At 44.8% G+C, this 14986-nt stretch overlaps 1 protein-coding gene across 2 annotated transcripts in view; it reads right to left on the minus strand.

Annotated features, from left to right (window-relative positions):
• Positions 1-8939: 8939 nt before the first annotated feature.
• nrxn2b (neurexin 2b) overlaps positions 8940-14986 on the minus strand; it is a 794861-nt gene continuing 788814 nt past the window's right edge. For both annotated transcript variants that reach the window (XM_061234183.1, XM_061234182.1), the window contains one exon: positions 8940-9244. In XM_061234183.1, the coding sequence (XP_061090167.1) occupies positions 8940-9244 (305 nt within the window). The remainder of the gene's footprint in view (positions 9245-14986) is intronic.

Genomic DNA, 14986 nt, shown 5'->3' on the forward strand with positions numbered 1-14986 from the left:
TTGTTTGAAGGCCCAATATTTCTAGTGCCTCAGGTCCATGGTAAAGGAAATTAGCCAGCTCATGATTTATGTTATGTGTGTTGTGCGTGTGACTTACATGAGATCATGTGCAAACCACATGCAGGTATTGTGAGACAATCTTTTGAAATTGGAAAAATATTATACCAATATAAGAAAGAGGGTATTAAATCACAACTGGACTTAAATTGTGAAGTTGGTGCAGTATTCTGGATCTAAAAAATGCATTTCATACTGTAAATCATAATGCGCTTCTAACTAAGCTGTTCTTATAATATTTAAGGGTGGATATAAATATAATATTTCTAGTGAAGCAATTAATTGGATACAATCCTATTTAACTCATAGAGTCCAAAATATGGGGCATAGTCAGTCAGACTTTCTCTATAATTATTGTGGAGTTCCCCAAGGATCAATACTGGGACCTCTTCTGTTCAGTGTTTACATGAATGATCTGCCACTTATTTGTCCACAAGTGAATACTCAAATGTATGTAGATGATACAATCTTGTTTGTTCATGGGAAAAGCAGGTCAGAAATTGCTCAGAAATTAACAAAAGCTATGACCAGTGTTTCTGGGTGCCGGACTGACTCTTGTTTGCACCTGAACACTAGTAAAACTGTCTGCATTTTTCTGAGAGGTCCAATAGTACTACATACCCAGATGTGACTATAAATGGAAAGCACATAACAACAGTGGACCATTTTAAGTACCTTGGCATCATTTTGGATTCTCATTTAATCACTTTACAAACAAACACTGAAAGTCATAACTTATTCAGTATGGACAGCTTTAAACAATATACAGATATGTGCCTTATATTTAAAATTCTTAATGGACTAGCTCCTCCTCCTCTAAGTATTTACATTACAATTAAGAATAAGGACTGATGGTTAGTAACCAGAGGAGACTATGCTGTTCCATACAGACACAGTACATTTGGAAATTATGTCTTTTCAGTGAGAGCCTCACAAATCTGGAATAGGCTCCCTATAGCCCTCAGAATCTGCACCAATTACCACATTTTTAAAACTAAATAGAAATATTATTTAAAATCGAAGCAAATCTGTACACATTAATAATGTCTCCAAGTGGATCATTTGTTTTGAATATAGGGCACATACAGTATCTGTAAGGATACTATTAGTATAATGCCTTTAAAAAAAATGGCATGCTATTCATCACACTGAGTTATATTGTTACAGCTAACCCTGGCACATTTACATTGGTAGTGATATGGATGTTGATTAATGTGCACTATCCCTGATTAAAAAATGAATAAAAATAAAAATATACACAACCTTGGCAGAAACATTGAAGTGCATTCATTAAGTTGCAGATGACACAAAACAGGAATATTTAGCTAACAGCTTGAAATCTACTAAAGTAATCCAAGAAAATGTAACCAGAATCCAGAAGTGGGCAGATAAAAAATGAAATTCAGTATAGCTAAATGTAAAGTTTTATATGTGAGAAATAAAAACATATGGCAGGACTATTTCACATCCAGAACAAAATTGGAATGTGCTCAGTTTGAAAAAGACTAGAGTGTAATAGTTGATCGCGTTGCAGGCACTGTGCTCTACTCATACTTTAAAATGCCTTAAAAAAATTTGTAGATAAACCAGCTATGGCGGAAGTTGTCATTTGAATTAATCCGAAGACAAGATGTAATGTTGCAATGAGCTTGACTTGCATTTATTGCATTGTGTGGGGAATCTTTTTCTTCCAGAAACGTAATTATTTGCACGGCTGGGTATTTGTCACAGAAGTCGTATGGGATTTTCTTTTCCTTTTTTTAGTTTCTTTTCTGCGATTGTTTTGCAGGATAAACAAAACAAACACGCACTTTCAATGTATTTAGCCTACTCATATTTCTTACAAGGGGCAACTCTGTTTTTTAAACTTCAGACGTGTTTACTGTCACTACGGTTGAGCATGTTATTTCAGTCAGTTCCCACTGCTTTGCATGAGACATTGCTTAATTTAATAAATTATTTTGCAAATATTTTCAATGACAAACATCCAGTCTTAATTATTGATTCACTGCACTCACTAATGAATATTTACAGTGATTCTTGCTGCATCTTTGGAGCCTACACCTGTGTTTCTGTCTCAGGTGCGCCTCAGTTTACGCCTGCTCTTTAGAGGTGGATACATTTCACGCACAAATCGACCCTCCTTAATTGTGTGAACTTCAGTAAATTCAATGGAATACATAATCAGCTATACTCATAATATCTTCGCCCTTAATTTCTACAATCCACCCTTAAATGCACATGCATTAAGGAGAGAAGCGCACCTTGCGATCACTCACCTAGAACACACGCATACTGCGGTTCCAGTCCCACGCACCAGTTTAATACATACAACGCATGATTTGATACACACAACGCAGAATGTATCATATGTGCACCTGAAAAGCCAAAAGGCTTAGTAAATTTAGCCCTTAGAGTATTATGTGCAGTTCTGGGGACCATGCTACAAGAAGGATATAGAGGCTCATGAAAAGGTTCAAAGAAGGGCAACTAAATTGATCTCTGGTATGAAAGTTAGAAATGATGGGGAAAGACCTTTGGTAAATTTATGGCGATTTCATGGATGAAATTCATAAAAGGTATTAACAAAGTGAATGACAAGAAATTCTTCAGTTTGAGATATGGGTGGAATAAATGTATATTAGCAAGAGGTTAGAAAGACTGTACAGATATTATAAAGTATTTTTTCACACAGCGTAGTCTTGGTAAGTTGTTAGATGCAATCTAGTTTTTCGGTAGGCGGTGAGCACAAGGTACACTTTAGCGGTAGGAAAATGGCAAGCATTGTTAGGCTGAATGGCTTGTTCTCCTCATTATGTTATGCTATGTTGTATAGCTGTGTGTATTTTTATTTTTTAATTTTTTTAAATAAATTACACCAAATACATTTCTGTGTATTCTACTTTTTTATTAATTTTATTTATTAATGATAAACATGTTTTTATTAGACCCATTTGAATAGAATAATCACATATTTCTTATGACTCCTATGGCTATAATTATAAAAATGGTACATTTTTGGGGTTGAGGAAGATTTTTGAGGGCTTTGAGTTTTGTTTGGGAGCTAGAGAATGGGTTAGTATAAGGGTTAGTCTTTGATTTCAATTTCAAATTGGCCAGTCATTTCATTAAAAAAAATTGAATGAAACCTTGCAGTTCAGCTTAGCTGGTGATTGCAGGCTATCCCAGAATCCCTTGTGGTGGAAGCATGTGGAGAAACTGATTGGTCAGCTTTCAAGCACCACGGTACTTGTGAGCAGAACATGAGACTACAGAGGCTCACACCGTGATAAAATTCACTTCAGGTTTCCTCTGAAAGGCATCAGCCTCCCCACCCCACAGAAAGAATCGCCAGCAGATGAGGTCACCGACCTCTGAGGCCACCTACCTGCTGTAAAAAGGTGCAGCCCCCCGTAGCTCCGAAAACAAGCTTGCTATTTAACCCTTTATGTGGGATCACAAATATGCGACGACAAATATTTTGAAGCGATCATTCTAAAGTGTGGGTTATACTCTCTGCACGGATGGACGCTCAAGATTTTCGATGACGTCAAAACCGCAACCGACGTGCGTTTGGAGCATTTATGCTCTTTACAGTTGTGCCTCCGCAGCATTAATTTAATTTCCCTTTATTTAAACTCAAGAGACACACTGAGAGCAGGTGGGCACTCTTACAAGTGTGGCAAACCTACACAGCAAACTGATATTATCCTGAACCGAAAAGCAGTTGCGCAGCTGTTATCTCCGTATGGGCGCGTCTGTGTCGTCGGAACATCTTTGTGTGTGGCAAGAGACTCGGGACATGGCCGCATCTGCTGATGTCACATCGTTCTGACCCTAGCGGACGCGTCGAGCACTTTTGAAAAACACTCAGCGATTGATTGATCACAAAGTAATGGCTGGGCATTGATATGTGAAGAGCTGAGAGGTTTTTTGGTTTGGCTTTCTTGTGTTCAGCCATTGTTTTTTTCTTTTCGACAAATATTCTCAAACAGAACATTCAACAGTCTGTTACTTTCACCCACTTAAAACATCCGGCTGCCGAGTGCCAGCCATCCAGCTCTCCGTAATTAGCTCTTAAGAATCCCGGCGATCGACGCCTTCCATGTCGACACTTTGGAGAAAGCCCTTAACCCCGTGATGATCTGAGACCACTCCGCAGCCGTGGGGGAATACTCACATTTGTGATCATCGCGGAGTTCTCACCTCTCCGCTCCGGAGTAAACGTCTCGGTCTGTGCCGCATGAAAGTCACAGGGCCTCCTCTGGGAGTTCATTATTCATGAAGCAGAGATGATGCAAGACCATGGAAATATGAATTGAGCTGTAAGACGCCATGCGGGGCCCGCGCAATGATCACGGTCCCGTGGAGACAGCAGTGCCGCGTCCTCGCCCAACGTACGCTCCTGCGAAATCCACACAGAACGTGTACGTTCTGGCACGCTCCTGCGAAATCCACACAGAACGTGTACGTTCTGGTACGCTCCTGCGAAATCCACACAGAACGTGTACGTTCTGCTACGCTCGTGTGAAATCCACACAGAACGTGTACGTTCTGCTACGCTCCTGTGAAATCCACACAGAACGTGTACGTTCTGCTACGCTCCTGTGAAATCCACACAGAACGTGTACGTTCTGGTACGCTCCTGTGAAATCCACACAGAACATGTACGTTCTGGTACGCTCCTGTGAAATCCACACAGAACGTGTACGTTCTGGTACGCTCCTGTGAAATCCACACAGAACATGTACGTATTGGTAGACTCGTGTGAAATTTGCACAGAACGTGTACGTATTGGTACTCGTGTGAAATTTGCACAGAATGTGTACGCTTTGGTACACACACACACTGCTTTAGGCTCAGTCCCACAACAGTATCGCCTCAATATGAGGAAGTTAATAAATAGTCATTATGAAACTCAGTTTAGGTTTATGCCAGTTGCGGTTCTGAACCTTCTGTACAATTCAATTAAAGGCACTTAATTGGCTCATTAGAACTCTGCCGACAGATGTGCATCTGCATAATGACCTGGTTGGCATTTTGATGGAAAAGGTGTGTGTTTCTATTGTCGAAGGTGTGTGTTTTAAAAAAAAATAGAAGGCCTTTCTCACCCCCTACTCGACCCAGCTCTGAAACTGTGTTTGGAGCTTGTTAAACCCTGAAACTGTGTTTGGAGCTTGTTAAACTCTGAAAGCGTGTTTGGAGCTTGTTAAACCCTGAAACTGTGTTTGGAGCTTGTTAAACTCTGAAACTGTGTTTGGAGCTTGTTAAACTCTGAAACTGTGTTTGGAGCTTGTTAAACCCTGAACTGTGTTTGGAGCTTGTTAAACTCTGAAACCGTGTTTGGAGCTTGTTAAACTCTGAAACCGTGTTTGGAGCTTGTTAAACTCTGAAACTGTGTTTGGAGCTTGTTAAACTCTGAAACTGTGTTTGGAGCTTGTTAAACTCTGAAACCGTGTTTCGAGCTTGTTAAACTCTGAAACTGTGTTTGGAGCCAGTACCCTAACCCTAACTCTTTCAGAGGTGCAGAAGCTGGTGCTTCCTCTGACAGCCTGAAATTCCCCCATTTTACAGTGTGTGTGTGTGTGTGTGCGTGTGTGAGTGTGTGTATGCATGTGTGTATGTGTGTGTGCGTGTGCGCGTGAGTGTGTGTGTGTGCGCGTGTGTGAGTGTGTATGTGTGGGTATGTGGGTGTGTGCATGTGTGTGTGTGTGCGTGAGTGTGCGTGTGTGAATGTGTGTGCGTGTGCGTGTGTGTATGTGTGTGTGTGTGAGTGTGCATGTGTGTGTGTGTGCGCGTGTGTGAGTGTGTATGTGTGTGTATGTGTGGGTATGTGGGTGTGTGCATGTGTGTGTATGTGTGTGTGTGTGCGTGAGTGTGCGTGTGCGTGTGTGTGCGCGTGTGTGTGTGTGTGCGCGTGTGTGAGTGTGTATGTGTGTGTATGTGTGGGTATGTGGGTATGTGGGTGTGTGTGTGTGTGTGTGTATGTGTGTGTGTGTGCGTGAGTGTGCGTGTGTGAGTGTGTGCGTGTGTGTGTGAATGAAGGGGGAAGAGGTGTCACAGAGAAGAATGGCTTTAGATGATGTCACACCTGCAAGGTAGCTGACTGAGAAAGATGCCCTGAGGGAAAATTGAATAATAAATGATATAAAACGCTGCGAGAAGCAGCGTGTGAAACTGCAGTTTGTGTAAATGTTCTTGTCGACACTGTGGTGGATAAAAAGGCCATTTCAAATATGGAGAAATGAATGACACACGTTACCCATATAATACAAATAACAAATAATAATACACGATAAAACATCTATAAATGGCCCTCCAGGGACACAAAGCACAGGACACAAAGGGTAAGAAGTATATAACCAATTGTATTTCCCCTCTTAATGTACACAGAGTTAGATTCATCTCACTGAAACACTTTACAATAACAGTTAGTAAGAACAGGAAGCTACTGGAAAGGGTATGGTTTTTCAATGTTAAGGGCGTAACTAAACAAACTTAATGAGGATCGACTGGCAGATGAGCGAACACAGCTAAGTCTCCCGACGCAGAGCAAGTTTTATGTTCCGTTATAATAAATATAAAATAATTTTAAAAATATAAAATGGAGAACAAACAATGTGACAGGCCCCTGTTGGTTAAGTCTGGATGGAGGTACATACAGTCTGCACACGGGATAAAGGACGCAAGATGGAGGATGTCGGTGTTGGGGTGGGGGGGTGAGGGGGGGGGGGGTTACTTGTGCGGAGGAGAGAGAATCTTCCTTGCTCGCCCTGGAGAAAATGGTTTAAGATATTCATTACCCAAGTCACATCGTTCAATTAAGAAAAAAAAAAAACATACAAATTTCCGATCCCCAGTTTTCTTTTTTTCCAAACAGGAATGTTAACAGGGAAAACACGTTATTCTTAGTAATGGGATGAGAGATTCAAATATTTAAGACATTTCACAAACTTTTTTTTAATATATTTTTTTTTCCTTTTGTTGCCATGGTACAGTTTTTTTTTTTTCTTCTATGGAGACGAGAAAATTGGAATACTAGAGTTCGATCTGATCTCCAAAGGTGTCACTTCCCACCTTTATTTCGTGTTTGTTTTATTTTTTTTCTCCTCGTTGAAATAGTTCAGAACTCTTTCCCCCTCGGTTGCCTCTACACCTGGACAGGAGAATCCAGAGACGGCCGCTTTCGATGCAAGTTTAAGTACAACACACTCTCCACGGAGAGGCCAGCCAGCAAATCCACAAATCTCCGTAAAAGGTCTTTCGCCTCGTGTTCGGGAAAAAAACGATCCGCTTTTACTTTTCGTTCCTCTACCTTTCTGCGGGGGATTGCTGCGTTTTTTGCTGTGTGCGGAAAGGGAAATAAGTCTCACACCCTCAGCCAGTCTGTCTTTCCTTTCCCGTTTTGGTGACACACACACACACACACAAATATTAACTTCCATTTCTGATAAATCCATAGATTCCTCAAACGTCTATACATATATATAATTATATAGAACAAATTGATTTGCTGCTGCAGGTCTGTTATCGGTGATTGGTGAGGAGTGAAAGAGGGTTTTTTTTTCCTCGTGGGCTCGGTGATAGGTCGGCGAAGAGCCCGGCTGAACGGGTGAATCCGCCAGAGCGGGATTTTGGCCTCGACGTTTGGTGGCTGAATGTAGCTTTTCCTCCATTTTCAGTTGTGCTCACTTGTTTTTATTTTTTTTCATTTTTTAACGCTGTCACTTAATTTTTGATTTTGCACAGAAAACAGTTGTATTTTCTTTTCATAAATGAATACTACATGCTCGAAACACAGCGGGATAACGTTGCATCGGCTCCCCTAGCACCACGGACAAGGAGAGAGAGAGAGAGAGAGTGTGAGAGCAAGAGGAAGAGAGAGAGAGAGAGAGAGAGAGAGACTGAGGGAGGACATAAAGCTAACACACTGGGTTATTTGACACTTGTTGTTGGCAGTACTTTGATGTGGCAGAGCGGTGTAAAATCCAAAATTTGTTCAACCTTTTTCAAACCTTATCACTTGTTCAATCCTTTTGTGCTTCGCTAGTAATTTTTTCTGTCCCTTTTCTGCCTGTCTCGGAACTTCCTGTTTAGACAGGAAGTGCTCTCAGCGGCAAAGCAAAGCTCATCTCGTGAGATGAAGGTGAGATTCCCTTTGCTTTGCTCTTTTTTTTCTCACAGCACTGTCGGTCAGCTGACACGCATCCTCCGCTCCTCAGCCCGATATCTCTCCCTCCAAACAGCGATGGAACTGCTCTACCGGAATACAGGAAGTGGGCGTGGCCCTTGGCACAAACTAACCCTGTCTGGTCTCTAGGTCTCTCTCTCTCTCTTTCTCTCTCTCTCTGTGCTCACCGCACGTTTCAATGCCTTCCCACCAGCGTCGTATTCGCTGAGAGGATGAGCGGATGATCTCATGCATGAAACAGATGTGGGACGATGACGGTTGGAATGAAAGGAAGAAGAAGCGAAAGAAAAAGAAGAATGTATGTAATGCAATTACACGAAGGTATGTCATTTCAGTCAGTGAAGATAAAAAAAAAACCTGAATGCATAAGTCTGTATTAAAAAGAATAAACGAAAGTCAAACAGAAAACATGAAAGTTCCTGAAAGTGAAAGGGAGGTGAGAAACAAGGGAATGAATGACAGCTTCTCCCGTCTTCCGTAGGCCCCTCCCTCGTTCTCTCCGTCGAGGCAGGCGGACGGGCGGAGAAGCAGGGGATGGAGGAGCGTTTGGCAACCCGTGGAAGATTGTGCGGTGGAGACGGCTGAGGTGAACGCGCGCTCCGCCTGAAAATACGATGGCCCGTGCCTCTCTCTCTCTCCCCCTCCCCCCCCCTCTCTCCCTCCCTCCCCCCCTCCCTCCCTCTCTCCGTTCTCAGACGTAGTACTCCTTGTCCTTGTTCTTCTTGTTCTTGGTGGCGGTCTTGGCGGCGCCCGGCTGCTTCTCCTTGACGACGGCGCCGTTGCTCTGCGAGGCGGAGCTGCTGATGTAGTTCCGGGTCTGGTCCACCTGGTAGGAGCCCTCCTCGCGGTTGCGGTACTTGTACATGGCGTAGAGCAGGATGAGGATGCAGAGGGCGGCGGCCGCCACGATGCCCACCACCATGCCCGTGGTGCTGCTGGACTCCCGGAACACCTCCACCGCGCCCGGAGGGCCCCGCTCGGGTGCCGTGGGGTTGGCTGTGGGGACATGGTGGAAATTGGGGGGGTAGGTTATTCCCGGGACGTGCCGGTGCCGGTGGTCGGGGTCTCGGGAGGGGGCCGGGGGCGGCAGCAGCACCTGGTCGCGGGTGTTCATTTTGCCGGCGGGGATGCGGCCCGCCCCGGGCTTGTGGCGGGACAGCTGGTCGGGGTTGGGCGTGGGGGAGCTGGAGGAGGGGCCGGCGGGGCGGTGGGGGGAGTCGGGGGGGCGGGAGAAGTGGCGGTCGCGGGGGTTCTGGACCCCGCCCTCCCCGGCGGGCGGGGGAGGGGGCAGGACGGTCCTGTCGGTGACGAGGGGCGAGTTTTTGTAATAGTCCTCGTCGTCCGTCTCCGTCATCTCCCCCGAGCCGTAGGCGGACACCTCCATGGGGTCCTCGCAGTCCTCCTGGTCCAGGGGGCAGGGCGGGCGGCCGGTGCCCAGTGGCAGCGACTCTTTGGTGGTCTCGAGCAGGGTGAGCAAGGGGCGGTAGGTGGGGGGCGGGGGGATTACGGGGTAGCGCGTGGCGATGGACGGGGGGTCTAGGGAGTCCACTGTAATTATGGGCAACACTAATTCACCTCCTAGGACAAGAACAGAGAGGGCAGAGGAAACGGGTGTTAGCAGTGCACAAGGAGCGACCCCCCTTAGGACCAAAAGAGGAAAAACAACAGTCCAAAAGAAAAACAGGTACTGTAAGACCTTCATAAGAACAGCACTATTAAGACTTATCATCTGGTTAGTTATACAGCTAGTTAGATTCAATTTAGTCTCTGGTTTTCTATTTAAGGAGTTAAGCTAACTGTACTTAGCTTGCTAACAGTTATATAGATATGCTTATAGACATATATATGTATTAAAACATCTACAAACTACACTTTATGCCTGTACTACTTAGCACTAACATAAGTACATTGCTATTGTACTTGGACAGAATGTTTAAAGACTACTATAAACAGTTCAACAGCTATTCTCTATGACTACCTGTCCTCTCTGACTGTCCGTCTATTCTACAGGTTAGTTTGTCTTAGTTTTGCTTGTTTAAATGAGATAGCAAACCACGGAGTTCAGGTCACTTACATCAACAAATTGGCCGCATGATTTTAGCATGAAAAAAAAAATTACAAAAACAAAGCTGTGTAAGATTGTTCTTGGAAAGGAAAAAAACAACTTCCCCCCCTTTTCTTGTTTTTTGTTAAGATATACTTTATTTATGCTTCATTTGAGTGCGTGCGTATGTGTGTGTGTATGTGTGTGTGTATGTGTGTGTTTGTGTGTGTGACTGTGAATGTGTGCGTTTCATTGAAATGGTAAATTTAATTTGAACATATTCCCTTGTTCTTGTTTTTGTTGCTGCTGCAGCGTATTTCAAATAATTTAATTTTGGATTAAAAACAAGTTCAATCAGAATTTTCTCGATGACTTTCTCCCAGTATCATGTGACATAGCCGCCTTTCAGTAACCGCCCTGCACTGGAAGCAGGAACTGAAAAACACACAGGGGCGGAGGGGGCCATTAAACTTCTGTTTGTTAAACCAAATAGTATCGAGGTGCTACAGGGGCAGCACAAATCACCGCCTTCTCATCCCGGAAAACGCCACGGCTGTTCCGCCTTTATGGTGTTTGTTCATTCTCCACACTTCAGTGACCACGCTCTAAAGCGCAGAAGAAGAAGAAGAAGAAGTGGGAGGACTCAACTGGGGTCTCATCTCATGGAGTCATTGCACCGAGTGCCTCTGCATAATAACATTTCTGAAACAATGCGCATATATCAGCACAGCCAAAGCATTCTGGAGCAAATGAGCCTTAAGCTGGCGCCTTCTCTCAGAGTAAACTTTACAGCGCTCACGTAAACAGCTGCAGGGCTCAGTCTGAGAAGAGTTTCAGATTTACAGCAGGTGTATACTACTCACAGTACTTGGTCAATCGCTCCAAACAGTGAAGAGTATCGAGCCTTAAAACTGCAGCGCTTTGCGTTGTGATTTGTTTTGGAGAACAACCTGCAGTCTATAATAATGTTTTAGTTAATTAGCATAAAAATGATTTTCATTTTGCGCACAGGGGAAAGGTGAGGGGGAGAGAATTCAATTATTTTTAATTATGACCTATTTTCTTAGGCTCATAAGTCATTAAAAATGTGCTGGGTTAGATGTAATGCAATATACAGAATGGATGTACCTACTGGGTGTGTATGTATGTATGTATGTGTGTGTGTGTGTGTGTGTGCATGTTTGGGCATATGTATGTATGCATGTATGCACTGTTTGTATGTATGTATGTATGTATGTATGTATGCATGTACTATTTTCAATAGAGATTCCTTTCCATATTGATGAGGTCAATCAGCACAGCTAACAGTTAGCAGGGACGGGGGGGTAGGGGCGAGGGGGGTGGGGGTCGGGGGGTGTTGAAGGGAAACTTTGGGGTGTCTTGCCCCCCCCCCCCCCCCCGCCGCTTAAGACCGAGCATTGAAGCGACTGCACACACAGAACCCAGAAGCTCTACAGTTTGAGAATTTTATGCGAGGGTGGTTATTCACAAAGGGTTTTTGCAAATCCCCTCAGATAAGAAAGAAAACGGCATTAGAAGACACAGAACAGATGCAAGTTTGAGCACTACTAGAACTTGGCAGCTGTAGCCCTAACAATGGCATACTTACTTACTTATGGGGGACAAAAAGCACTTTTGGAGAGAAAATTGGTTAGTCAGTGTTAAGAAGTTAGACACCCCACCCGCCCGCAGGAAAAAGAAAAACCTACTTCAACCAAAATGGCTGACTTTCCATGACAACGGCCGGGAGGCCACCATTTTGTGAGTTAGCGTCTGAGGGGGGAGTACTGAACCCTCCTGGTGCCGCAGGTGGAGAGACCGAGAGGAAGACGAACCTAATTAAACGCAGAGCGGATGAATAAATCTGAAGTTAAGCGGAGATAAGCGCGTTTGGGATCGCCCCCCTCTCCTCTTTCGGGGCTCTGAGCGCGCCGTGTTTGCGGCCGGTCCATGCGGGACGGAGAGTATTTTCCAGGTTTGTGGTTTCCGCGGATACGCTTGGCTCTGCGCCGGCGATAAGGGCAGGTGGCTCTTATCTGCGAACCTCCATCCGGCGGAGGAGCGGAAGTTTCCAGCGTCAGCCGAAGCGGCGGAGAATGATACTCCCGTAGCTTTCATTAAGATTGGCCAGGCGTACCCAGATCGCAATCATCCCACTACTCCTACACTGAACGGACACTCCATTTCTACAATACCTCAGCGTTTCAATGCACGTAAAAGCGGTTCTCTACAATGGTATCGGACCTGGGTCAAATACATCATTGTTTTGGATTAAAGTACTTTTTTCTGTGCTCGATTGGCCTTGCCTGGGGCAACTGAGCCGACCGAGAGGGGGGTTTGCTCTTTTTGAGAGTATTTCATAGGTTCCAATACACCCGACAAGCTCAGTAAAGAACATGAAAGTAATTTAATCGAAAATAATTATGTATTTGACCCAGGTCTGTATGGTACAATGGTTAGGGAACTGCACCAGACTGCAGGATTGATTCCTGGGCCGGACACTGCTTTCTTTAGCACGGTACGTAACCTAAATTGCTTCAGTATACGTATATCCAGCTAAATATATAATAATATATAATATTTTATATAAATATATAATAAATGTCAAAATATAAGCTGTGTAAAGTCGCTCTGGATAAGAGCATCTAAATGACAACAACGTAATGCATTTACTCAAAGACCAGATGCATTTTATCCAGGGAGAACTACAGAACTTACATTTTTACATTTTATCTATTTAAAACGGATGGGCTGCTGGATATTTAGTATAGAAACCCGATGTTAAGTACCGTGCCCAAGGATACAACCAATAGCACTGGCACATCAGGATGCAAACCTGGCAAATCGCTAATTATGGCTTTGGCTCGTTAAAAGCACACCGGGTGCCTTCTTGCTGGTACAGCTGCTGGGAAATGTACGCTTGCTAAAAGCACAGGGGCGGTGGGGTAGGGTAACGAGTAGGGAGGAGGGCTTATACCTCAAAGGCTATCTGCTGAAAAAAAACAGGTCAAGCTAGGTTTTGAAACAGCCGGTAGCTGGTTGACCAGTTCAGACCGGCTCCGTACTCAACACGGTTTGACCAGCTCAAGCTGTGTTTCGAACCAGCTGGTAGCTGGTCATTTCGCATTCCGGTCATAGCTGGATTTTTCCGCCAGGGTTCCGTCCCCCGCTGGGGTCCAGCTGCCGCACCCTTGAGCAAGGCGATTAAGGAAACATCCAGCAGCGACTGAACGGACTGTACGGCAGTAAAATAAATAAAGCGACGCGTGTAAATCCATCTGGGCGATAATAGCGCCTTCCGCACGGCAGAAATGAGGCGGTGTAAAACGAGACGGGGTTGACATTGAGTCGGCGTTCGGCGAGGAGCGTAATTCTCTCGTTTTATGACAGGTGCCGTCATCATTCTAAAGGGGGTCCTGGAACCGCGAGGGGGCCTCGTGGCCGAAGGGGAACCTCAAGGACGGACGGGGCGGCCGGGGAAGGGGACGTCCCGCACCCGGCACGAGCCTCATCTGATCTGTATCTCTGGCGGTAAAAATGATGAAGAGCGTTTGGGTGAACGCTGTCGCGGATCCCCATCGACCTCATGTGTGTGCTGTTCCGGGGTTCCTGGAGATCTACGGTCCTGGAGGTTTTAACTCCGACCCTAACAAAGCTCACCTCATTCAACAGCTAGAGCAGGGCTGCCCAACCCTGTTCCTGGAGATCTACTGTCCTGCAGGTTTTCACTCCAATCATAATTTGCCAGACCAGACTCTACTAATTAGCAGCTCAAGGAGATCTCTAGCTGCTGAATGAGGTCTGCTTTCTTAGGGTTGGTGTGAAAAACTACAGGACAGTAGATCTCCAGGAACAGGGTTGGGCAGCCGTGCTCTAGCTGTTGAATGAAGTGAGCTTTGTTAGGGTTGGAGTTAAAACCTCCAGGACTGTACATCTCCAGGAACAGAGTTGGGCAGCCCTGCTCTATTATAGTCTTCTGACAACCTAGACCCAATCTAGGCCGCCGTTCTATTACAGATTGATTCCTTCGTCTCATTGGGCGTATGAATACGCCCCTCTCAAAGGAGGCCCTGCGGTGAAGGCGGGGTGCAGTACTCCTCCCCCACACACAAATCACAAGGACACGCCCGCTTCTCTGTGAGCAGCTGTGATTGGTTGAGCCTGGTCCCGTAGGCGTGGCCTGTTTGGATCACGGTAAACACAGTCGTCTCGGTAACGCGATAACTGGCTGAGGCTGCTTTGAGAACCGCCTTAGAGCTGAACACCTGGAGGTACAGTCGACTGGCATATAGACTCAAACCCCCCCAAATCCCCGAATCACCAAGACACACAAACTGCATCTGTTTGGCTTCTCTGTCACTTTCTCCCACTTGCTCCCTGAAAATGACAGAGAAACGGTGAGCAAGCTAGCTTATACACCTAGGTTTATTTCTATCCATCCTTTCCATCAAATACCATAATTAGTCAATGATACCTTTCACATAGATGCTAGTGGCTACTACTTCTGCTAACTACTACCTGTAACTGACTATTTCTACTACAATGAGATTCTATTATTAATTCATACTATTGAAATCCATAAAGAAATTCATACTATTGTACATGTTAGCAAGACAATGCAAATGGTACAGTTCTAAAAGAAGAGTGGTTGATGGTTCTCTAACGGTGTGTGGTGAATTTTCCTTGCGTGACTT

Source organism: Conger conger, chromosome 3 (assembly GCF_963514075.1).
Source record: "Conger conger chromosome 3, fConCon1.1, whole genome shotgun sequence".
Lineage (NCBI taxonomy): Eukaryota > Metazoa > Chordata > Actinopteri > Anguilliformes > Congridae > Conger > Conger conger.